The sequence below is a fragment of the Calypte anna genome, chromosome 1, assembly GCF_003957555.1.
Source record: "Calypte anna isolate BGI_N300 chromosome 1, bCalAnn1_v1.p, whole genome shotgun sequence".
NCBI classification, from domain to species: domain Eukaryota; kingdom Metazoa; phylum Chordata; class Aves; order Apodiformes; family Trochilidae; genus Calypte; species Calypte anna.
In genome coordinates, this window is record NC_044244.1 from 116,907,445 (window position 1) to 116,932,797 (window position 25,353).

Below are 25,353 nucleotides of genomic sequence, written 5' to 3' on the forward strand. Positions count from 1 at the left end.
TTTGGGTTTATGTTCTGCTTTTATTCCTATTTATTGCATAAAGTAGCATACAGAGATATTATTTTAGATAGTCCAAATGCAAAGTGTGCCAGTTCTCTCCACCTGTGTTCATCATGGTTTGAGGAAGTTTATCCCAGTGGTCCCCAAACTTTTTTGATCATGCACACATATTGCTAAAAATTATTGAGCATGCACTCCCAACAGATCTGTATTTATGAATTATGTATGTCTACTACGGTACTAATGTCCTATGTTTTATAACATACAGTAGTATAGAAATTAAAAAGGCTTGAGATAAAGAGGGAATAAACACTATTTAGTTTTTGTTTTTTTCTTTTTTTCTTATCAGAACAAAAGATATTTTTTTACCACACCCTAATTGATTGTCTTGCACATGTGATGGATGCACTCCCCTTTGGATACCACTGTTTTAGCACACCTTCACACCCAAAAATGCCTGTTTACAGAGCATCTTACACGACACTATTAAAAAATACATTATCTTTTTGAAATGCTTTTCAAATGTGGTCTGGGTCTAATTATGTACATTGTGCTAAATATAGTTGCCATCTTAAAGTAAATATTAGAAGTATGCAAATTTTGCATATATTAATAGACCAAATCCTGAAATAACTTAAAAATTCCACTTGGTTTTATCTGACTAATGAATCAGGATCCAGACAAGATCTACTAATAAGAGGGGTAGGGTACCCCGCTCAATTTAGGTACCCTAATTTCAAAGGTAACTTTCTAGTTAAATTATCTGGTGTCACTTATTCATGCATTTTAAAAAGGAAAAAAAACAAACATGAACAAAACAACCTTTAGGATTTGATGCAATGCTGTAGCAGTTCTTCATCAATTGCTACTACTCTGGTCTTCTATTAATGAAAGATGAAGAACACTAAAGAGAAAACAGACAGGTCCAACAACCAAGCCTGTGCATTCCTAAGTATAATGGATTGAATTTTAGGGCAATCATTATGAAAGTCACATTTTAGATCTCTAGATGTTTCATGTGAGTGTTACCAAAAATTATTTAGAAAATCTTTTAAGAAAATTGCTCACTACGGATATTTTTCAAAATTATATTTCATTGGGGATTATCACCTATAAAGGAAAACATTCATATTTTATAGTCTCCTGTTGTGGGTGTGCAAAGTGGTGCATAGGCCTGTTTTAGGTTGTAAAATACAATGTTTTAATGATGGGGAAACTGAAAACTGAATCGTTCGTGGCAGGGGAAGGAATTGTCCCAGCCAGGCAGTGGTCTGGCTTCACCATCCATGCTTAAATCATAGTATGATTGCTATTAGTATTGCTGCACATGTTCAGTGTGTCACCCTGCTTAATTTTTCTTCACTCATATTTGCAGCAGAGCAGAATTGGTTGTGCTCGAGCACAATTCTTGCAGCTTGCAGAGGTCATGGAAGGACTTAACCTGAAATTACTTATTATAAAGCTAGACTTGGCAAGAATGAAATCATGTAACTAAAGAATAAGCCTTTCTTTATCCATTCCTTTATTCCTTTGGAAGAAAGCAGTTGTCAAAGCAGTGCTAGGAAAGTTCTCTTAAGCAGTGCTGAAGAACCTTTATAATTGTATCCCTTGTGTCAGGTGAAATACTATGGCAGCTCAAAAAAAAAAAGGGCATTATTTTACTCTAGCTGTCTCTCATCCCCTCCTCCCCCCCCCCCTTTTTTTTTTTTTTCTTCTCCCTTTTTTTACCCCTTGAAAAGTAAGGAGAATTTCAAGAGGGGGAATTACCAAATAAATACTTCAGTTAATACTAAGCTGATTTTTCTTACTATTATGAACTTGAAAACCTTTTCAATCGATGTGTAATATAACTAATAACCACACAATTAAATTGAGTTTATAAAGGGATAATAATTCTGACTTGTAAGGGTTCTTTTCTAGAATGATGCAGTAACAGAACATGGTATCAAGTGACATTTCACTTCAGGAGTGAAAACAATGTGATATTAACATTCCTGGTGGATGGCATGTTATGTTGTACTGTTACATTTCTTCATTTTAGACCTATTCTTGAATTAAAAGATTATTATATATCAAATTTAAGGAGCTCTTGTTTTTCAGTTCAGCTCATCTGACAGAGAAATTCTCTTAGTTGTGCATTGTTTGCTAAGCCTTAAAAGCATGTTATATGAGATTATTTTACTGTGTGATGATCTTTTAAAAACATTTGTGTTGTGTCTCAAAGATCCTCCTGTTTACCTAGCTGTGTTAAAGAATTACAGCTGCCATTATCAGTAATGCCACGTGTGCTGTGTTTTAATGGGCTTTCCTCCCAGGTATCAGCCAATAATGTTATTAAAAATTACCCTTAGACTGCTTATTTGTCTTCATGTATGCCAAGGCTACCAAGCACACTTTGAAACAGTGCAAGCTTCTGCACTATTTGTCATATCCCAGTTGTGATGCTTTAGTGCTGATCTCCTTTTATCTTCCTCCAGACCTGTTCAAGCAAGTGGCAAGCACCACTGGGTTCTGTGACCAGCGCCGGCTGGGGCTGCTGCTGCACGACTCCATCCAGATCCCTCGGCAGCTTGGGGAAGTGGCCTCCTTTGGGGGCAGCAATATTGAACCAAGTGTCAGGAGCTGCTTCCAATTTGTAAGTTCATGTTTGCTTGATGTTAATTTTCTGGGGTTTTTTTGGTTTTTTTGTGGGTTTTTTTTTTTGTGTATTGCAATAACCTGTCCTGAAGGTGACTGGAAATCTGGAAGGATTAGGTTAGGATACTGTGAGTTGTTTAATGGTCGTGTTCACAGATGTTTTTAACCACTTCTTTGACAAGATGTATTTGAATTGGCTCATTTCTCTGGCTTTGATGGAAGAAGATCCGCTGATGCTGTTACCCAGACAGCAATTTATTGTCATCAAGGCTTATGTTGTAACTGAACCCTGAAAAAAGTTTAAGCATTTGTTAAGGCAGCTCCTGGTTCTGTAGTTCTCTCTTGCCAGCAGAAGATTGTCATTTATTGCTGCCGTGAAGGTGAACAGCAATCTAAATTGTGGGTATATACAGACGAGTGGCAGCCAGGCACCCAGGGGAGTTACAGGAAAGAAGATGCTGCCTGCACTGCTGTCTGGGGGGTGAGGAGCATTCAATGAGCTCCTTCCACTGCTTGAATGGATAATTCCAGTTCTGTTTAAAGAGTATTGAAAGCATTCCTGTCCTGTGTGTTGAGGAATAAACAGTGAACTGGAAGCTCTTTATCAAACTTCTAAATTATTTAATCTGTGGAGGAAGAGAGTTAAGGGAATTATTCATCCTTACAAGATGAATGCACAAGATGAAGACAGCTGCTTAGTGAAAAGGTAGAGGAGGAGAGGTAATGTATGGTCTGTGATTAACTCTCAATGCATCTTCTACATTACAATGGAAGAAATGCTTTTTTCCCCCATCCCCTAACTGTCCCTGGAGGCATTTTTGTTTGGTTGGGTGTGGGAAGAATTGTTTACTTTTTTTGCCTGCTGCTTGAATTTCATTATGTGGTAGTTGCAGTTCTGTAATAAGCAAAACACAGCAGGTTTTTTTCAAATGAATATTAATGCTTGGAAGTAGACTTACAGTGACTTTGAAAAGGAGTTAATTCTAAAATCACTGCAGACTTCAGTTGTAATGGAACGTTTGTGTTCTGTGTTGCTTAAACTTCTCTCAACAGAGTAGTACTACAGAATTCACATTTTTTCCATTTTCAGCATTCTTTGCTTAACCTTTTTGTAATTCTCATCCGTATTTGATAACATTTCCAAATTAATGTTTTATAGAACCGTACCTTGGGTGGATAACCCATGATAAACTATACATAGTAACTTTGGTAGCTGCTATGGCATTCAAGTTTTGTGTACCACATTGGGCTTTCGAGTAAGAAGAGTGCAAAATGATGCCACAGCAAATCCATGATCAAAAGCTCATTAGTGCAAAAGACCATCCTCAGAAATTATGACTCACTATATTCTGTCCTTTTCCCAAGTGAATGGCAAAAGCACTTAGAATACTGTTGAAAAGCTGGTAAGGAAAGAAACCTCAGATTCTGGGGGCTAACATTGTGTTTGTTTACTCTAGAAAAAAACCAATAAAATGCATAATAATGGAACACACAAAATCAGATTATATAAAGTAGGAAGGAGACCTTGGAATAAATGTTTATTTGAATGAAATGACTTAGCAACATTGTCATTATAAATGTAGAGATGCCAGTGGGCTGTACAGTGTCCAGCTGCTGGTATTTCTAAAAAGTCCAAACAGAGCTGGGCCCAACCATCAGAACATCAGAAAACCTGAGGTCTCCTTCACTTACCTATGCTGAAAAAGAGGTTTTCTTCTTGCATGCAGTGAGAGGAATTTCATCCTCTCTTTTTTTTCTCCAGGTGGAACCTTAACTTGCAGAGTGGAAGGGTGGCTTTGACCTGGGTTGCAGCTGAACAGAGATCTAGGAGGCTCAGAAAGGGAGAGGCAGGTTTTATTGAGGAGGGGAAATACAAAAAATGGGGGGATGGAACCCTAGGGAGAGAAGCAGAAATACAAATGTAGGGAGAGCCCTGATGGAGGGGAGGGAGAAGGAACTGAGGAGTGTAAGGGGCTGCCTTTAGGGAACAGTGTTAATAACAGTAGTAGGAAGACAAGTGTTGAAGGAAACAGAAAGGTGAGTGGGATGAGGAATGAAAGAAAAGAGCAGCCAGGAGTGGAGTTGGGTCAAGAAATAATATCTTTCCAGGAGAAAGGGAGAAGGGGAGCACAGAGACATCCTTTCAGTCCAGGATGATGATGCATGGAGAGAGCATGGGGACCCTCGGGTCAGGAGCAGTGCAGAGTTCCCACAGAAGTGTGGGGAGAACTGGGAGCAACCCAGGAAATGGAGCAGCTGAAGGAGCTGGGTGGCCGAGGTGGGGGATTCCACGGAGCTCCCAGCAGCTTTCTGTAGCTGAAGTGAGATAATTCAATTTTTAAAAATAGTGTGAGGATTCATAGTTTACACTACTGCAGGGAAACTAAATTAAGCCTTTCTTTGTGTGCCCACGGTGGGATGTTTTTTCTTTAGCTTTTTTAAAGTTGTTTTTTTTCTTTCTGGTGATGATAAACCAGCAGTAAATTGCAGTCATGTCAGAGTCTGCAACAAATGCATGCTTCAGAAAAGGCTTTCCCAGCCACCTTAGGTTAGGTGCCCTGGCAACAGCCTTGTCTGTCTGCACAACAGCAGGAAAAAAAGAAAAAGGATGTTTATTGTTCCCAGCGATAACAGGAGAAATCTCTCCTTTTCAGTTTGAAGTGTGAGTCCTTGGGAAAGAGGGTTGGGAGGGGAGGGGGTGCAGACTTCCCATCTTCCTGCTGTTGGGAGCAGCCTGCTTGGTCCTGCTGCTCCTCCCAAGGAGTGGGTCCCCTTGCCATAGGTGGCTGCTCCTAGTGCCTTGTTAATTTGTACCCCTCCAGTTGATTTCCAGTTTTCTTCCAGTGTGGGGAGATTCTTATAGTAAGTGTTGGGAGAAAAAGGGTATTATGGGACTCATCTTTCCTACCCAGGGCCAGGCGTATGTAATTTCTGCTTTGAGATTTTAAAGAAATTTTTTTTAAGTGAGAGCTAAGAGCTTGATGTGATGATGATTTGAAGATGATACAGTTCTGCCTGGGCTCAGACTCTGTCAAAACGGTCTATAGATCTGTGAAAAAATGAGGGAATTCTATATTACTGCAGTGTGAAAGCCCTTTCTTTTTAGATCTGTGATGGGTACATTTTTTAAGTGAGCAGGATAGGGAATTGTTATGGACTACAGGACACATGCATTGTGTTTTAATCACAGTGGAAAATTTATAATATGCTTTCCTTATATAGTGTAAAAAGGACATAGGAATTCACATCACTGTCTTGGATGAGTGACTGTGCCTTGGGACATTTAAGAAACGCGATACAAAACCAGTTCATCTCAGATGAAAATGTCTCTTGCTGTTTCTCAGTAAAAGTTTGGTTATCTGATTCTCTTTTACAAACTGCTTTAAGTGTGCTTGCTTTCAAAGCAGCACTTGAAGTAGAGTATTTGATGTGAAAAACTAGTACTAATGAAGCTAAGGAGTAGTACAATATGTACTGTATCTTAAACCTTTTTCATTTCACTTTGACAGAGGAAAGTATTTTTAATGTTCTATGTTGTATAGTCTTCATTTCTAGGTTTATACTTGATCAGTGATATAACAAGATCAGCCTGGTTTTTACAGCCACACAACTGTATCCATATCCAGTGTATTTACTCAGACAATTCAAAGCCAAAATAGGGGCCTTTTAGTCCTTCTGGGTGGACTTTGGGCATTGCAAACGTGGGCCAGGGCCCCAGTAGTGACTTTGGCCATAAGTGCTGTGATTTCAATTGTATGTGCAGTTATTTTGTGAGGGGTGGGCTGAGGTTGTTTTTTAACAGTTAGGAAATATGAATACTGGGTATAAGTAACTATAGATAGTTATATGGAGGTCTATATGAAAACAAAGCACAATTGCATTGTTACTGCTGAGTGATTCTCCTGAGAGATCCAGGCAGCCCTTGTTTCCATCCATGGGATATTACTTATGCATTTATCTCTGACAGGGAAGAGCTGGCCTTGGGGATCTAGCAAACCCTTCCTCAAGTTGCTGTGCTGTAAAGGTCGTAAAACAGCAATTTTGTTTGTGTTTCAACAGGATTTTGTGAAGCTTTGCCTGACTTTGTCAGGCACTTTTCAAGAGTCCTACAAGTGAATTGCTTTAAAGAGCTATTTTGGAGTGATTTAATGTATGGGAAATATGATGATAATGTATGAGGAGCAGGAAGATAGTGTTTTTCAAGTGTGGATGGTATAAAACTGTACACTAATTCACTTCTGAGTTCCATTTTTTTTAGTTTATTACTCTTTGATACAACACTAAAAACATTGAATGGAGTAGTCAATGCAATCAAGTGTAAATCAAGGGGTCAACACAGTGACCTTAAGCATTTGCTCCAAGGGTGAAGCTGGATGTAAGCCACTTCATATCACCCAGAGTTACCTTTATAATATTCCTCTCTTTTTTGACTATGAAACAACACTTAGCTTGGAAATGATAAATTCTTGACTTTTGTTTTCTTACCAGCTAGCATGAAACTTAGCTGTTTTCTTAGCAGCTGGCTCGAACATATTGGGGAAGCCACTCAGGAGTGGAAGACAAGGTTGAACAGGGTTTGGTCTTAATCCAGGGAGACTGGGCTGCTCTACTTGGCATGCTCTGCATTATTAAGCTTGAACAAGTCACAAGAATCCTATTCCTCAATTTTGTTTCTCAAAAATGAGATTTACCTAGACTAATATAGAGCTTTCCATTGCAGCTGAAAAACAGTTATATCAACAATGTTAATTTGTTTCCAATCAATTTTCTGTATTTCTGCTAAACGGAATATAGCTCATCAAAAATTTTATCAGAAATTTTTTCTATATTGTTTAACTCCATCCAAAAACATCACATTGTTCATATAACATGACTGTATTTTAGAGCACATTTTATACTTTGGATAAAGTTAATATAGCATAGAATATTTTTAAACTACTAGCTGAAAGAAGAGGAGAAATAAACCAACAAATTCAACTCTTAAGTATTGCATAAAGATGCTAGCACCACCCAACTTCCTATTCCCCCATTGTTTCTGCAGAATAAATACTGAAAAACAGATGTCTGGAACATAATGAATTTGAATATCCCCCATAACAAATTGTTACTTGTAAGCTAGAAAGGGCTTTATGAATTTTACTTTATGATTCACTCTGTTATTACCATAAAAATTGAAAGTTGCACAGAAAAGTGTTCAAGAGAAGAACCATTAATATTCTTTACAGCTTGATCTTGTTGGTTCAGATACGAGTTGTATGATTCAGACTTTCTCCCTTATGTAAAATCTTCAGCTGCTGCCTTTGCTGGATTTAGAGATTATTTTAAAAAATGTAATACCAGCTCAGGGAACAGTCGAGAACTCTCTGTGCTATACTGTCTTGACACTGACCAGATTTTCTCCACGTGGCTTTAAATCTTTCTGTAATATAATTTGGGGCTGGTTCTGATACATTTTAATGCAGTTAATCTCTCTGAGCACAGGTTTTGTACAGCCAGCATGCAGAGCTCTGGGTAGGCAGCTATTGGAACTGCTGGCAATTGACAGTGACTGCAAAATTAGATCTTTGGATGTTACAGGAAGTCTTTCATCACTGCAACATTTTCCCTGCAAATTTAAAGCAGCTACAAGTGGAGAGAAACGCTTTGAGCAACTCATTCTCATTTTGACTGCAGCTTGCACTGCAGCATTTCTGTGCGCTTATGTTTTTCTGTTAGAAATGGCATATTGAAGAGATCCTCTTAAATTTTTTTGAGCCACAGAAGACCTCTGTAAAGAAAGTGTAGTCTGCTAGGCCAGTGTAGTGGTTTGTCAGTGTAATTCCTGCGTGATGCTGCCTCACTGAGTGAGACACAGAAAGTCTCTACCCAGTGCCTTTACTGCCCTACCTGCTAGCTGAAAAATGGACGTATAGATTAGCATCTTTTATAAATATGGCTTTTTAGGAGAGATCTAGAATTAATTTATTCTATTTAATTTACTGATGTCTTGCAGCAGAAGATAGCATCCTCTGTTCTGAGCAATACTTCGCCAGCATTGGCTGGACTTGAAGGTGCTTTTGTTTTTCTCCTTTTTTTCTTTGGGGGAGGGGCCCTAAGCTCTCTAATCTCATGAAAAAAAAAAAAAAAGGAGTAGAATTTCATGCAGAAGTTTGCATAAATATTTCAATAGGTAAAAAAAAAAAAATTAAAAAAACCAGTTAATTAATTTAGACCTGTATCAAGTATTAAATTAGGAAAGACTTTTTCTGAGTAATTGTAGATATGTTGTGGTCTGACGGTTTTACCCCAAACAACCAAAACGGATGTGTAAGACTATACCAGAAATCCATATATGTGTATTCTAAATGCAATCATAGGAGTCTTTCGATTGCTTACCAAATTAGTATCTCAACAAGAAAGCCCCCCCTCAAAAAAATATTTGTTTCTAATTAGCAGCAGCATTTTAAGTCAATCTTAATGCAATGCATTATTCAGGAGTAATTCTATGGGGGGTTCCACATCTTTCTTGTCACCAGGGATTCTGTCTAGGAGACTTCGTTTTTTTCTCAGCCTTCAAGTATTGATCAGTTAATTTGTTTGTCAAGATTATAAACAGTGTTAGCTTAAAAAAATAAATAAATTCAAAAAAATGTTCCACACCAGTAATTGGTTTTCCCTATAGCTCTCTCCTTTAGATCAGTTGTGATGATTTTTCTCCAAGTTTGTTTCTAGCATTTTTAGTTGAATAGGATTTTAGCTAGGTCATACTAAACTGAAATGTTGAAAAAGTAACTGAGAGCAAACAAAAAAACCAGCACTCAATCAATCACCTATTCATCTTTGTCCATGTACATGATACATGACTGCTTATTATTTATTTAAATGCTTCAAATGGGTTTGGAACCACAAAGAAAGACAGTCTGCCTTGTGAAGTTTGAAATATAAAAGTCTGGCCCACAGAGGGCTATGTTTGAAAGCCCAGAGAAAAAAGAAAACGAAGAATTTAAATATATTCAGCCCATAAGTATGCTGATTTTGCTGTGTAGCCTGGTAGGAAATGTCTCAAGAAATTTAGATGAGCACGTTGTGATGGTTTAGAGAAATGAAGCTAGGACAGTATCTTGCTTCATCTCTTGGGTTGTTCCCTGTGTGGATCCATCCCTTCCCACCTGTCTTCCCTGCCTTGTTTCTTTCCACCTGATGCATCACCTCACTTTCAGTGCTGAAATCAGCTACAAGGTTCTCAGATAACCAGTTTTGTGCTGGCTTCACACAACTCTGCACTCCAGAGAGACGTTTCACATAAACATCGACTCCGTCACTTCACTTTCTTTTTCCTTTCCATTTTTTTTGTTTTCCTTAAAATCCCTTTTGAGGCTCTTTGCCTTTATTCTGCACTTTTCTTTGCAGTATCTACTCTGTCTGACGGTGTGGTGTGATGTTGACTTATGTAGATAGGTTGCTGTTGTCCCTTGTGTTTCTTGTCTCTTTGCTGTTTCTTTTTGTGTACTGTAGGTGCTGCCAGGTAGGGACAATTCATCATTTTTTGGTGTACACGTGGTGCCTGCCACAACAGGATTCAGATCTGTGACAGCTGCCTTGAGGTTAACATAAAACATGCATGAAATAATCACAATTGTTAGGGTGTGATGGGAAGGCAGAAGGGGCTGCTTGGAGGTATTCGTAGGCTCTTCTTCTGTTGGCAAAGAGGCTAAAGTGGGAGGTGGTGGAATATGAGGCTAAATTGAACATATTCTGTGCAACAAAAATGTATTTTGTTTGCCAACAGTGATGGGTAATTCAGAAACTATATGGTGGGAACAGGGATTTTGAGGCATTTAAGGAGGCAGAGAGTTTACATCTTGAGCAACAGGCAAGAGAAGGGATTTGAGTTATTTCCTTACACATGCATTTTTGAAGAAAGGTTGGAGTGATAATGAAGGATGTTAAAGAGAAAGGAATTTTGATCAAAAGATGTGCAATTTTTATGGCTTAGATGACACAAGCTGTTTAAACTAGGTGAGAAGCAGCGCTATGCAGGCTCTCATAAGAGATGGGAAACACAAGATCAGGCATCAAAGATGATCCTGTAAATGGATGATTTTCTCTGTGACAGAGCATGTAAGTGCTGTCTTTTGTACTACAGAATAAGAGAAAGAGACTTGAAATTTTAATAATGTTCTCCAGTTTCTGGCTTGAAGGCAGGAACCTGGAGATTTTCTTCTTTTTATGAATAGTTGGACTGGGGGAAAAGCTGGAGTGTATTCATATTCAGTGTATGGATTTAGCAGGAAGAGCTGGAACTGTTAATTAGCTGGTAGTAACCAGGTCACTTGTGCTCAGCCCCTGCCTGTCTTCCCCCTGTGTTACAGGCCAACAACAAACCTGAGATTGAAGCTGCCCTCTTCCTGGACTGGATGAGGCTGGAGCCACAGTCCATGGTGTGGCTTCCCGTCTTGCACAGAGTGGCTGCTGCAGAGACTGCCAAACACCAAGCAAAGTGTAACATCTGCAAGGAATGCCCAATTATTGGATTCAGGTACAAACTCTTTCCCTTCCTGCCTTGTGTGCTGCTGCTCAGTCAATTAACAGCTGTGCGTGTCTCCAGGCAAAATAAATGCTTTGTTTTATGCATGTTGTTCAGGGAAAAAATAATTGTGGCAGGGGTCAAGGGAGGGTGACACCTAGACTGGGCACAGAAATGCAAGAGTTGAAGAGAACTAAAACCCTCTATTAATGAGGATGCGGCCCTTGCTCTGAATCCCGGTCCTTCTGTGCCTCAACCAGGGTATTGATGGATTGCACAACTTGAAAATTCACAGACGTGTAAAGCTACATGTGCTTTTCTCAAGGAAAGAATGTAGTTGGTAGAACATTAACCCGGAGTGGGGGAAATGTTACTGGTCTGTTTAAACATCTGGATCGACACCATGGTTACTATGGCAATGAATAAGTCACTGTGTTGTAAAATGGCTGTGTGTTGGTATGCCTATTGAGAATCCACTTAACTGCTAAGTAAATACTTACTTTCAATTATGCCTAGACTTGTTTTATCACTTCACTTTGCAATAGATGCTTTGTATAGTTTCTGTCCTTTTTTTATGCACCGTCATCTTTTACATTTGGCGTTTCTCCTCCTATAGTATGGTGTTATTTGCAAGGAGCTTTCTGTAATTTTATTTCTTACAGCCAGATAGACAGCACCAACAAGGAGTACCACATACAAAAGCCATCATTTTGCTCTAACCTGGGAGAGTATGAATGTTACTTTTATGCATATAGTGGGGCAGTGCTCTCTGTTACATAATTTCACAGGGATTAAGAAATGGGGAAAATAATAAAGGCATTGTTTTGGTTTGTATCTTGGGGCTTTCTTGATTGAGTCAGTGCCTCTCATCATCTAAATTCTTCTTGCTTTTATTCCTTTTGACTATTATGGGAAATTATAAATATTACTTAGGGATAGCTGGGGATGGGATGTGAGTAGTTCACCACATCCATAAAATCTAATTTTCTTGTTCCCTGATACAACTTGGGAAACTACTGAGTTAGTTACACAGTTTTGTATAAACAGCCAAAGACAAGTAGATAGATTTGAAAAGTGCAGCACTGGGAAAATAAAGGGATGGCAAGGGAATGGATATTGTGTAGCAAGTATCAAGAAAACTCATGAAGCAGACACTGGAGTTCTGTGTTGAGTCTAATTTTACTTGTCTGATCTCATCTGTCTCTTAAATTTATATATCAAATCTATTACCATGATAGCTGAATCTGTTGCAGACTTTTTTGCTCTGGCTTTGCAAGTCTTTGAGACCCTGTGTACACACTTGACAAAAAGATACTGTGTTAGGAGGCTTTTAGAAAGCTAATACTGTGTGCCTCAGTACATGTAAAACAATGTTCTTTTGAGGTCATTGTGACTGAACTGCTCTGCCTGTTTGGAACAAGACAATCCCTTATGCCTCTGGCTCTTTCAAGCACTTGAGTGTAGCAGATACAACAGTTAGCTGCCTCATGGAGCTGATGAGATTAAATAATGGCCTGAAAGTGCATTCAAGTTTTTCATGGATGGAATGCCATATGGGAAAATTATTTTGATAGAGGTGCTAGGAGGGACAGAAAGAAAATCTTGATTCTATGCCGCACTTAGAAGTTCGCAGGAGTGACTTGTTGAGGAGGGTGTTACTTATTTGAATTTTACTTCCTAAGGACATTCTGTATTAGGAATCATGCTGAAGAGCAAAAGAACTGAGATCAGCATGGTGATATCTTTCATATGTTGAGGGAGAGTGACTGTGTAGAAATCTCTGCTTGTTGCTCTGTGCTAAAAATGTTTTTGAAGATACACATCTTTGATAAACATTTCGGGCAGCAATACCTGTCTCTCAGTGGCAGAGGACCATTGCTCAACATCATACATTCTATGGCATCTCAGGGAAGAGAATTTACTAATCCAGGAAACTTGACAAGCTGATATGAAGCATTCAGATACAAAGCTCTGAAGCCATGTTTTGTTTTGTTTTTTCCTTTTTTAGGTACAGAAGTTTAAAGCACTTTAACTATGACATCTGCCAAAGTTGCTTCTTTTCTGGCCGTGTCGCAAAAGGTCATAAAATGCACTATCCCATGGTGGAATACTGTACACCAGTAAGTAGCTGTTTTACTGACCCTTACTGTTCCTTCTTATGTAGAAAGGAAAAACTTCATTTCCTGTGTTTGCAAGGTAATGGAGCATTTGGGTGGCTTTTCTTTCCCTCCCCAGTAATTCAGTTACCTTTTATATACCACACATGCCAACAATTTCTGATGCTTAGTAAAGGATACTCCAGTGGTGTGAAGGAAATTGAAGTTCATTGTTTGTATAGTGCCGTGTTGTAATGTAGTATTGCATGCTGTTGACTTGTTCCAGGTTCAGTGCCATAGTTCACTTTATGGATCCTTCAAAAAAAGCCTGTGATTTCTGTGAATACTCATGCATATCTTAGATTGCAATGTTTTCTTCTTATCATTGCAAGATTTTAATTGCTTTCCTCAGCAAGTTGCCACTTGTTTTCCCTGCAGTATGAGTGGATTTTTAAGTTGTTTACTGCTCAGTGCTACCTTTGCATTATTGTGCCATCACTTCACGATATTAAACATCAGGGAAGTTCTCAAGAATAGCAAGTTAAATTTCACTTCTGAAGGGTGGGTGTCACAGCATTGAAAGCAGCACAGTGTAGATGTGCTGTATTGATGAATTGCTGAGGGTCTTTGCTCGTTTCACAGCTTTCAAAAGGATCACTTTTGTGTAAACATTTCTTTCATACCAGACAGCTGGCAAAAGTTCCAGGCTACTCTCTCTGTGTGCTCTTTTTACTCTCTGGGCATTCATGATCAGGTCAGAAGGGCATAAATTAGAGGACCTCTCGAGTTGTCCATCAACTGAGCTTCAGCTAACTTTGCTGTTGTTTGTGGTGGTCTTGAAAAAGTGCTTTCCATGGCTGTCATCTCCTAGTGCGACAAAATGGTCCATAGTCTTGTACTTTCATATGCTGGTAAAATAAGGTGAAAATTATACATGGACTAGCCTCATAAAATTGTGTAAGTGAGCTTTACATCTTCATCTGCACAAAAATGCATTGCCAAAGTGAAAGACTCACCTTTTCTCAGAAACTTAGAAAGTGAAAGGAAATTATTCCCCTAGAACAAAACTAGTCTTTTTGTTAGGTTTAATTTATGAATATTTATTTACATTATCTATCAACTTTCTCTGTAGCACTTAAATGGCAGTTTCTAATCTGAGTGTGTGGCGACTGAGGGCGACTGATACTCATTTGCTGGCTTTTTGTTGGTGTTGGCTGCCGCTTTTCAGCATCATCCCCTAGGGGCTGAGGTAGAAAGGGCAATTTTCCTGAACTGCTACACAGGTTAGAGGGAAATGCTAGCACTGCCTGGGCAGGTCTGAACAGACTTAACCATCACTGACATTCCTAGAGCAGACTCTCATGATCCCAGCTGTAGGCAGAGCAACCAGCCAACTGTGTTAAGAGGATTCTTCCAGCTGCAGCTGAGTTAGCTACGGAGGTTTTTTGCAGTTGGAAACTCTTATTCTTGCTAATAAGTGACATGGAGGATTTGTGAACAGTGAAGAGAGCAACATCTTGCTACTGTGTTCTTAACCTGTTCCTAAGATGCATTTTGAGCAGAGAAAAAGGAAAAAGGATTGTAAGACACCCTACCCCCACACACAGCCTGCAGCACTCATTGCAAAACAGGGTCCAGCAGGTTTCTGTTCTCCCAAAAATGCAGATTACTCGTAGGCAAACACTGTTATGAATAGAAAACCTGCAACCATATCCAGATTGCTGGATCAGAATAAAGAACCATTCACAGCTAGTACATTTTTTTGTGAATCCTGAACTCCAGCAGCCCGTGCTAATGTGCCGTGCCTGGCTGCACCAGCAGCCAGTTGAATTAGAGAAGGATTAACTGGGGAAAAAAAAGGAACGTGATGCACAGCAAGCCCTTATCTTTTTTGTGTTGCTGCTATTGAAAGAATAAACCTGAGTACTGTGTGACTGAACAAGACATCCACTGAAGTCATCATGTCTAGTATGTAATTGTTTTCTAAATGAATGAAAAGGTGTTTGCAGGTCACAGAGTATTTTTTTTCCTCTTCCTCCAGACAAATCTCTCACCTTAAAAAGCATTTTGGCAAACAGAAGATGTATGATGCCTTCTTTGATGTATCTTTTCAATAGCAAACTGTGCACAGTGAAGTGTTTTGATATTTTTATTCCCCTCCTTCTTACTTCCAGGAGATTTTGTAGTAATGCAGGTTTTTTTCTGCTTAGGGGAGATTTGAGAACTCATGTTTAATATCTGAGGGATATGATAACTTTTCCTCTCCTGCAAAAGGTTAAGGAAGAGTAGGGACCAGGCAGTTCCCTAATTTTCATTTAGGCAGAAAAATGTCAACATTATTCCTGAAAGCAGCACAGCTCAATTTATTGTTCAAAGAGGGGTAACTTATAAAGAGTCTTCAGATTAAGCATAGAAGACAACTTCTAGATTGGGATTTAAATTGTAGGATCATTCTGTTTGGGTTTAATGACCAATGACACAGCAGCATAAAAAACACCTTGTTAGAAAGAAGCATGTCAACCTGAGATACCTGTCCACAGTTTCTATTTACAGTCAGTTGAAGTCTGGGGTTGTGATTTGGTAAATCACTTCCCTAAACCAAAGTGGGAAAAGTCAGATAGTAAAAGTGAAGTTCTTCTTTGGTAATAGGATCAGATGTGCTTCTGGTTTTCATTGGAAGACATATTTTCTTCTTGAAATTCTTGTGCTGCCAGGTCAATCAGGATATTTCTGTACAAACATACAGTTTTATTTTTGATTTTTTAAAAATTTTTTATTATATTTTATTTTTGATAAAATAAAACTTGTCATGCAGAATGTTGAGGGAAGCAAGGTGTTCTAACAGTCCATGGAAGGTGAAGAATGTTTTATTGTTATTCGTATCTGAAAACACTTAATCCAAATTACAGTCAAAATGCAATGGAGAGTGTTCACAGCAATGAAAACAGACAAGATAGGAATAAATGGTTACAAACGACACAGGTGAACAAACTGGACAGAAAGCTCCATTTGTATGGAGACTAGGTAAAAGCAATTTTTCTCGGTCCCCTGCTGGTGTGCTCTGTACAGGCTCCTAATGCTGACCTAGGAGCTCTCCTTAGCAGGCATTGCAGATGACATTCAGCAGAGGGAATTTCCTCCTGCTGGGGAATGCAGGGGCCACCTCAGTAAATCCCCTTTCCAGAGTTCTCTGTGCATATTTAAGCCTTCCCTTTCCCAAAATGTCTTTACTTCTGATGTTTTGAGAAAGTGATTCTTAATATTATGAGGCATTCTCTCAGTTTCTTGAAAATACAGACTCTCCTGTACTGGGTTGTAGGTTCTGCTGTGTCACTTCTCTGCCAGTCTTTGCTTGCACTGAATTTTCCTGACAGACAGACTGACCAGGAAGACAGCAAAATTCTTTCCAGCTTTGCCTGAAGCTTGTAGGTGTCGTCAGTACAGGGATAATACTTATCCTTTCTGTTGAGGCATTTCAGTCTTTCTGCAGCTTGTTTTTCAGGACATTCTTAGTCTTTCTACCCAGACAATAGTTAAAAATACATACATCTGTGTTTCAACAGCTCTGCCAAGGTTGACTTGAGTGATAGGTCCCAGCACCTCCTTCCTCTTTAAATAGAAGGCATAGAACTAATTAAAAAATGTCAGATTAACTTTTCCCTCATTTCTTTTCTGTAAATTAGATACAGTGAAAAAAGCAATATTGTTATGTGGGTTAGGAGTAACTTAATTTAGTGTAGAAGAGCAGTATTTCAGGGTCGACTGTCTCTACAAGGTAACCGAAGTCTCCTCTCCTATTAAAATTCTTCAGAAAAAATTCTTCATACTTCTAATCAGGCTAGCAGGAAGTCTTGGATCTTCCCAGCAGATATCCTTTGAACCCTTCCTGGCTCATTTCAGTCTTTAAGAAATTAATTCTACTTCATGCTCCTCTGCTGGTCTCTACAGCAGAAATGAAAGCTGATTGCAGACAAGGGAACAGAAAACTTTGTGCAATTTGTACTTTCCTCAGGGTATTGATCTTAAATGCTTGATACCTTCAGATTAAACAGGCACAGGAATTTAAGACCTTTCAGTAGCTCTCACCACCTTCCTGCTTCTCTTTGAGCAAAATATTAGTAGCAGAGGATTCACCAAAAAGGGAAACTGGAAAGAAAATGTACCAAGAGTGTATGGGCCTGACTTTGGTGGTCTGACAAGTCCATGAGATGTAGATGGCAAGCATGAGGTAAGAGTCAGGATTCAGCCAGTTTGCTCTGTTTGCTCTACAGCCAGTTTGCCAGTTTGCTCTACACAGGGGCTGGCTGTGTATCCTCTGTTACAGCCATTTCAATGCCAAACAAAAAGAAGGCACAGTCCCCTGAGCCATATGGAGGAATGACAAATTTTTATTATTGCTTGTCCTCTTGAAATCACCTGAGATGAGGTATGAGTTCATCAGGGATTTTTGAGGCTTTCTTTTTTTTCCCTTTCTTCCCACTAGCAGTGTCACTTTGTAGTACGTTGTAAGTTGATAGTGACAAATAAATAAAATTTATGGTTGTGGAGCTCAAACCATTGGCAACTCTGCTTGGTGTGGGCACAGCTCTTCTAAGTGACTCAGCAAAGGCAATCAAAAAACCATAATAACCTCATGAAAGATGACTGAATTGTGATTTGTGGCTTTCAGACAACTTCAGGAGAAGACGTCCGTGACTTTGCCAAGGTACTAAAAAACAAATTTCGAACAAAAAGATATTTTGCAAAGCACCCACGAATGGGCTACCTGCCTGTGCAAACTGTCTTGGAGGGAGACAACATGGAAACGTGAGTAGCTCTAAAGTGTCTAAGTAGCAATTCATTTGGTATGCTCTTTGAGCTCCCCAGCTGGTGCCAACTCTTTTCACTTCCTAAATGCATAAAACCTCTTTTTTTCTTTCATTTCTGCTAACCTCGGCTGGCAGGAAAACACAAGCTGGGGTTCCAGTTGCCATTGCTTTCTTCTGTTTTCATCTTTCCTTATACAGGAACCTCAGCTTCAGTTAGTGAAAGAAAAATACTTACTGGCTTACTGACAGCTTTACAAACGTATAAGTTTGAAATGGCAATTTGGAGACTAATGATCTCTTCGTTAAATTTTTATTCCTTCCAAATGGCTATCTTTCTGTGTTTTTATTTTTTTTAATTAGGCTACTGTGTTTTCAAGCTTCCCAGCTGATTTATTATTTGCTCACCCCATAAATTTGGTCTTATTAAATGACTTTGAAGGCTTTATGGCAAGAAAAAAACAATAATGATGCACATGGAGAAATCAATGAGTAACCCAGTACCATTTGGATGTTTTTACAAGTTTAATCAGTTATTTAATGGCAATTGCACACAGCTTGTCCTCGCTCTCTCTTTCTCTCTCTTTTTAATTTTAGATTTCAGTTTTTTTCTCACTTTTTGGTTGGTTGCTCTTTGCAGTCATTCATGTTGGTCTGTTGGATTTCTGTTTTTCAGTTGTTGTGTTTGGTTTTTTGTTCTTTGGTTTGTTTTTTTTTTTAAACCTTCCTGTAATTATTTTGCTGCTGAGTTTCTTCTGCCTCTCTCTTCACCTCCTCATTTTTTGTCTTGCAGTCCTGTTACTCTGATCAACTTCTGGCCAGTAGATTCTGCGTGAGTACTTTTGCTGAAGTGTGCTGCTGCTGCTACTGCTGCTGCGTTCCCTCACTTTTTTGTTTGTTTCTTTTTTTTAGTTTTACATAAGTTCATTTCCTTCTTTCTTTACAATTATTTTCTTTGGTACTCTCTCTGAAGGAAGGTTTTGATCCTAAATGAATAGAATGGGATGAATACAGGAATTACCAGCAGTCGTGGATTGTGTACTGTTTACTCTTTCTGCAGTTTGTATTTTCATCTAATTAACAGGGATTTTGATGCAGTCCTACTAATGCTTATGAGAGTTTGTCTTTCAAAAGCCTGTGTTTCTGAATAAGTGTCGATACCTCTGAATGTATGCTAAATGCTTTTCAAAAGATTTATATTGAATGTGATGGATTTAATTCAGTTTCAGGAGTGATGTTTTGTAGATACAGTTATATTTTGCTTTTGCACACAGCCGAGCACACCCGCCCTCTCACGAGCCCTGATGAATCCAAAGATCATTGGATATTTTATTATGTTTTTTTAGATACAGTAAAATCTGTGAAGGCAGGTTGAAATGGGGAAATGTTTACTGTATTTTTTTCCGATGATAAAAAAGCAGGAATTTTCAGCTATGAACTGGATTTTCTTGCACCATTCCTGCACATACATTGTCTTACTGTTGTAGTAATACCTTCAGCATAAGTTAAAGATGTATGTATATGTATATATATATACACACACATATATATATATATTGACCATTGTGGCATTTGCTACTACCAGGTATACATGGATGATTTTTAGTATAATGTTACATACGGATTATTTTTAATTCACATCTTGGTAACTATTGAGAAACTAATAGAATTTTTTATATTTCTATATGGTGACATGTATATGGCTTGCACCTTCATTGACTTTTTAGTAGAATAAACAATGGTGAAATATATACATTTGCATATTGATTTATATTTTTCTTATGGAGTACAAAAAGTTGGGATATCAAATGAAGTGCTCTTTCTCTGGGAAATTTATTATAAGTACCCAAGAAACGCATATAGTACTGCCAGCCTCATATGGTGGGAAATCCACCCAAAGAACATGCCAAAAGGCTGGAGCCAGACTGAAATAGAAGGGCTTTGATCTTTTGGATGCATTTTCAGCTTTAAGTACATCAGGGGATGGTTGCAGCATACTATATACTCAACTCTGGATCTAGATTTCTTACCTTTTAGAACACTTGAAAATTTAAAAGTAATATTTAAAGAAAGCTTAGATAGCATGGAATGCCATTGCTTTGTCTGACATAACATGAAATTAAGCTGCCATAACGTGCTTAATTCTACTTAACTTAGAGCAATAACATTATGGTATGGCTACATTGCTAGCTTCACACCAAAGGTTTGATGTCATATACTACAGGGATTTTAACTCGCATCTAATACTTAAAATCTGAGGAATACTGAGAACCAGGTTTTGTACACAGGTCGCACCTTTTATCAGCTCAGGTATCTTCCCAAGTACAGCCCTATCATCTGGTCTCATAAGAAAGCAGAAAATTAAGAAAGTAATAGTGACTGGACAGAATTACCCTTCATTTTGTTTTGCTAACTTTGTTTCTTTCCTTAGTCCTAGACCACCAGGGCCACAACACAAGTTACTGAGGTAGCCAGGCTTAAAGCTGTTTCTAGTTACAGGGCTGATTCTCACTTTGGCAATCAAATCTCTGATTCTGGTTATCATAAAACTTTCCCACGTTTTTTAAGATCTTGCCTTTTTTGAGTGCTTTCATGACAGTGCTCTGGTAATCTTTGAAGCAGCCCAGAACATAATTTGGCAGCATTCAGAGCTTTCCTAACATCAATGTGGCATATTATCTAAAACTCTTTATAAATACATACATAGATATATTTTTTATTGTTGGAAGTTAGTGACGCTATATTTTTTTTAGAAGTTAGTGACACTGACTGCACATTATCCAGTATTTTGCAAAGAGACAGCTTGATTTTAAAGGGGCAGCTCACACTTTTTGTGAGAATTTGGCTTTTTATTTGGCTGTCAGTGGCACAAATACAATTTACTCAATTCTACACTTTCAAGAAGTTGATGCTTCAGCAGAAAAGGGCCTTTGACCTGCCAGCCAGGGAGTCACAGGTATTTGCCACTCAGCTACCATTTGACTGGAATTTCCCACGCTGTTTTTGCAGACCCCTGGTTGAGCAATGCAGCTGTGGAGCCCTTGTAAAAGGGATGCTTATCTTGGCTAAATATTAGCTAGGTCCCTCAGCCTTCTTGCTGACTGTTCAAACTGATTAGGTGGACTGAGAATGTGTGCTCAGAAAGGAAGGGCAGTAAGTTCTAGCACAGATGGACATCTAAGAGTTTGTCCACACAGCAGAACAGTCATTCCCAAGCTGGCTCAGATGCTGTCAAAAGTGTACCTCTGAGCAGCTGAATTCAGCAGGATAACTGCAGTGCTTCTCAACAGGTTAGCTTTCATAACCAAACTTTGAAAAAGCCATTTGAGGTTGATCTCCAGTCAAGTATGTCTTGAAGTGGAGACAAACCTGGATATGAAGCCTCATTTCCTTCCTGCAGCTGATGCAATGACAGAAGCAGCTCCAACAAGTTTGTGTTGTCTTTAATATATAATATAGAGATGTATACCACACACTTTGTTTACTTCTGAAGGTGAAGGTTGGATTCAAGGCATCAAGTATATGATCACACAGTCTTTTTGTCTTGCACTGTTGCAACAAGTACATCACTTCTCTTGGTACAGCTCAAAACTAAAGCTACTTTTAACACAGATTTCTTACCCTGTGCACAGTATTAGAAACATTTGTGTGTGCATTGAAACCGAGACCTCTTCTTTAAATGATGATACCAGCTTAGACCAGCTCAACATCTGCTATATGTTAAACAAAAAAATGGGAATAGCATCAATTTATCAGGAAAACGCTGTTATCCTGCTTCATAATCCACTGCTCTGGATAAAAAGCATCCTTTTGCCTTTAGCATAGATGTTCTTACACAAAATAGGTTATTGAGGTGCAGAGAAGTCATTGCCCATCTCACATGAGTCTCTGCTGTACTGACAACTCTGTCAACTGAATATTTGAACTCTGGTGTGCTGTGGTAACGTTAGGTACCATGTGTGGTACACATGGTAGGTAAGAGTACAGTTGAAGGCCAAAGCTCATTTTAGAAAAAATGAGATTTGTGATACTTAGCCTGAGATGTCCTAAAAGAACTTAGCTGTTCTGTGAAAAAACACATTAATGATGATGATTTTTGTTTATCCAGCATCTAGCACTATGGATTCAAAAGGGTTTTAACTTTGTAGGTGACTTTGCAGGCTGAATAGAAAACTGGAAGATGACCAGTATAGTAGTTTTACTGCAGGATTATCAAAGTCTGAATGTGGAAGGATTGCAAACCACAAGATTATTGCCATATTGGTTTATAACGAGTTAATACAAAACTTACCTGCTCTTTCAATGCAAAGCAATCCCCTTTGGGAAGACCCAGCCTGAGTCACAGTGTCCCACAGTTTTAAATGGGAAAAAGTTTTTCCTCAGTCAGGAAATCCAGCAGAAACAGAATAAAGAGAAGTTGAAATTTGGCTGTAAAATGAGATTGCTGTACAGTTTGGGAAGCTGCATCATTTTTTGGTACTCCAGCACCTCCACACATAGGTTGGCAAAATCCCATGCAGCAGCAAGTAGTGCTCTCTGAACTGCATAGTCAGAATTCAATGGTGACATTTTCCAGAATTGAGACTTAGAAATCACACTCTAATTGATGAGGGAAGTCCCATGAATTGTTTTCAGCAATAAAAAACTGAAGAAGACCTCATACCATCTGGTTTGTCAGGCAGAAAACTCCAAGTAGTTGGCAGTGTCCTCCTGTATCTATGGTTCTATGGATCTATGGTTCAGATTGCAGCTCTGGAAAGATGCTAGGCAAATCATCAGCATCTACAGTGTGTTATAAAAGCTCATTTCTGACATTTTATGTTTCTTGTATTCTAGTTGCTTGTGGAGTACTCCTTAAAGGCTCTTTTAAGTGGTACATAGGCACTGGTGTATGGCGGGAGGCAGAGGAGAGATTCCCAGCAGAGCTTCTGCATCAAGGACAGGGCTCTGTGTGAAACAGAGTTACCAATGAAGCAGGCAGGTGTGAAGGGAAAACCAGGATGAAAGCTCTTCCATATATCCCTTGGAAAAGGGTTGCTTGGGGATTGGTACAAAGAAGAATCATTGCAACAGATGGATTGCAAAATGGTCACAGTCCCTGATGTGGTACCACAAACAATTGCGCCGACAGCTTGAGGAGGCACACACAGTACCTGGAGCTATAACTTGCTGTTTGTCAATCATAGCATAAGCATAAGGCATAGATATCTGAGGGTATAGGCGTAGCTAAGTGTCTTTTTACTTCTAAAGGGATATTGTTTGTGATTAATCAGTGTTTTCTGCCTTATAGGCCTGCCTCGTCCCCTCAGCTTTCACATGATGATACTCATTCACGCATTGAACATTATGCTAGCAGGTATGAGACCAGCTGGACATTAGGCAGATCTTTCTGTAAACAATCATAAAAAAAAAATAAAATCTCAAAGGCTACCTGCTATCTGAGCACTTCTTAGAGAAACAAAGTTTCATGGGGTTTTGCTTTCCAGTCCTGGGATGCAAAGCATCACTTACAGTTGCTACTAACCAGGCTGTCAACTAACTTGCATGCCAGAGCATCTGTGTGCCTGTGGGTCTTGTGGGTTTTTTCTTTAAGCTGTGCACGCAGATTACTGACTCTTTAGTAGGACCTGTTGTGACAGAACAAGGGCTAATAGTTTTGAACTAAAAGAGGGTAGATTCAGACTAGATAGAGGGAAAAAAAATTTTAAAATGAGGGTGGTGAAACACTGGCACAGGTTGCCCAGAGAGGTGGTAATTTCTGCATCACTGCCAGTATTCAGGGCCAAGTTGGATGGGGGCTCTTAGCCATCTTATCTAGTTGAAGATATCTCTGCCCATGGAAGGATGGGTTGGAGTAAATGACCTTTAAAGGTCCCTTCCAAGCCAAACTAATCTGTGATTCTTCCTAGGGTTTTCTTTTTAAAATGGAGCCTAGTGAAATCCTACAAATCAGAAGAGCAGAAACCTCCAAACTCTACCTGAATCTCAAGTGCCATTTTAATGATAATATACCACAAGCAGGATTTTTCCTTCATTTGGAAGATTAAAACAGTGGTATATTGCTGCTTTAGTTCACTCGTCTGCTTTCATGTTACTCTTAAGGATCAAAAAGTGCATTAATTGCAAAAATAAGGAAGTAACGTGTTTTTTCCACCAAGCTACAAATTTGCTAGGCTTGAGGTCATGAATAGTTATTCCAGCTTCCTCCTTCTCTCCCCAGAATCACTTGATCAGGAAAGATATTTCTGAATTACACAGAATGTTTAGGAGTGGTTGAGTATTGAAAACCAATGAGAAATTACTTATCATTACAGTTCTGATGATGACATTGCCAGGTACAAAGCAATTTGTGTAATCCCCTGGCATCTTAAGGCTTTTCTTTGATAGTGGATCTATCTAATTAATCATGAGGAGTGGAACATAACCTCAGATAAAGGGTTGAAAACTTAAAAGTGAGTTTAGCCAGGTAATTGTAACAAAAAACCAATCCTTTGTGATAGCTTATTGCACATCTTTTTGATACTCAACAGTGAGTGTAAATTGATGTGAGATTCAAATTCTGTAAGTCATCAAAAACATCTTGGTCTTTAATTCTTTCAGGACTGTTAGAGCAAGTAAAATTTCTGGGAAACATAATTGATTTTAATGAGTCTTTTTTATTTTTCCACAGGCTAGCAGAAATGGAGAACACCAATGGTTCTTATCTAAATGACAGTATTTCACCTAATGAGAGCATGTAAGTACACTGTTTTAATATTTTTGAAATATATTTTCTTGTGAAGGTTAATAACTTGTAATAAAATTCTGTAGTCATGGATTTGCATGGCCACGTACCACATCTAGTTCAATTTCATTATGAACTCATGTTCTTTCAATTTGTATTGTAGTATACAGATTTATGGCTTACAGCTTAATATAAAATTTTTGTAACAGGTTATCAATTTTTTCAAAATTAAAATTATTATTTTATTAAGAGACCTGATTTTTTAGTAGTTCCTGTGTTTATATAGTTTCCATATTACTGTACTGTAACGAGGCAACCAGGTGCCAATAATTGCCAGGGAGTGAGCATGAGCTTGTGTCAAGCCCACCTGTGCCCAATTAGGGTGGGCCCCCACTGCGCATGAGCAGGACCATGGGGCCAATAAAAGGTGAGTCCTGACACACAGGTGGGGCTTGCTCCTGAGCACGCTTTGCAGAGAGGTCGGTCGCTCTTGGAGCACTGTATTACCTTCATTGCGCCACTAGCGCTCGTTGCCCTCAGGTGAGGCTCTGGTGGCGCAGCTCACTAAGACCCAGTACTGCAATG

General features: G+C 38.8%; 1 protein-coding gene across 9 annotated transcripts in view; it reads left to right on the forward strand.

Moving 5' to 3' along the window:
- DMD (dystrophin) overlaps window positions 1-25,353 on the forward strand; it is a 950,620-nt gene that overhangs the window by 894,364 nt on the left and 30,903 nt on the right. For 3 of the 9 annotated variants that reach the window (XM_030448312.1, XM_030448355.1, XM_030448338.1), the window contains 7 exons: window positions 2,478-2,635; window positions 10,989-11,155; window positions 13,152-13,263; window positions 17,909-18,045; window positions 18,838-18,876; window positions 23,335-23,400; window positions 24,715-24,780. In XM_030448312.1, coding sequence (XP_030304172.1) covers window positions 2,478-2,635; window positions 10,989-11,155; window positions 13,152-13,263; window positions 17,909-18,045; window positions 18,838-18,876; window positions 23,335-23,400; window positions 24,715-24,780 — 745 coding nt within the window. Of the gene's footprint in view, window positions 1-2,477; window positions 2,636-10,988; window positions 11,156-13,151; window positions 13,264-17,908; window positions 18,050-18,837; window positions 18,877-23,334; window positions 23,401-24,714; window positions 24,781-25,353 lie in introns of those variants that run through there. The other 6 variants (XM_030448327.1, XM_030448347.1, XM_030448363.1 and 3 more) reach the window with 3 other exon arrangements.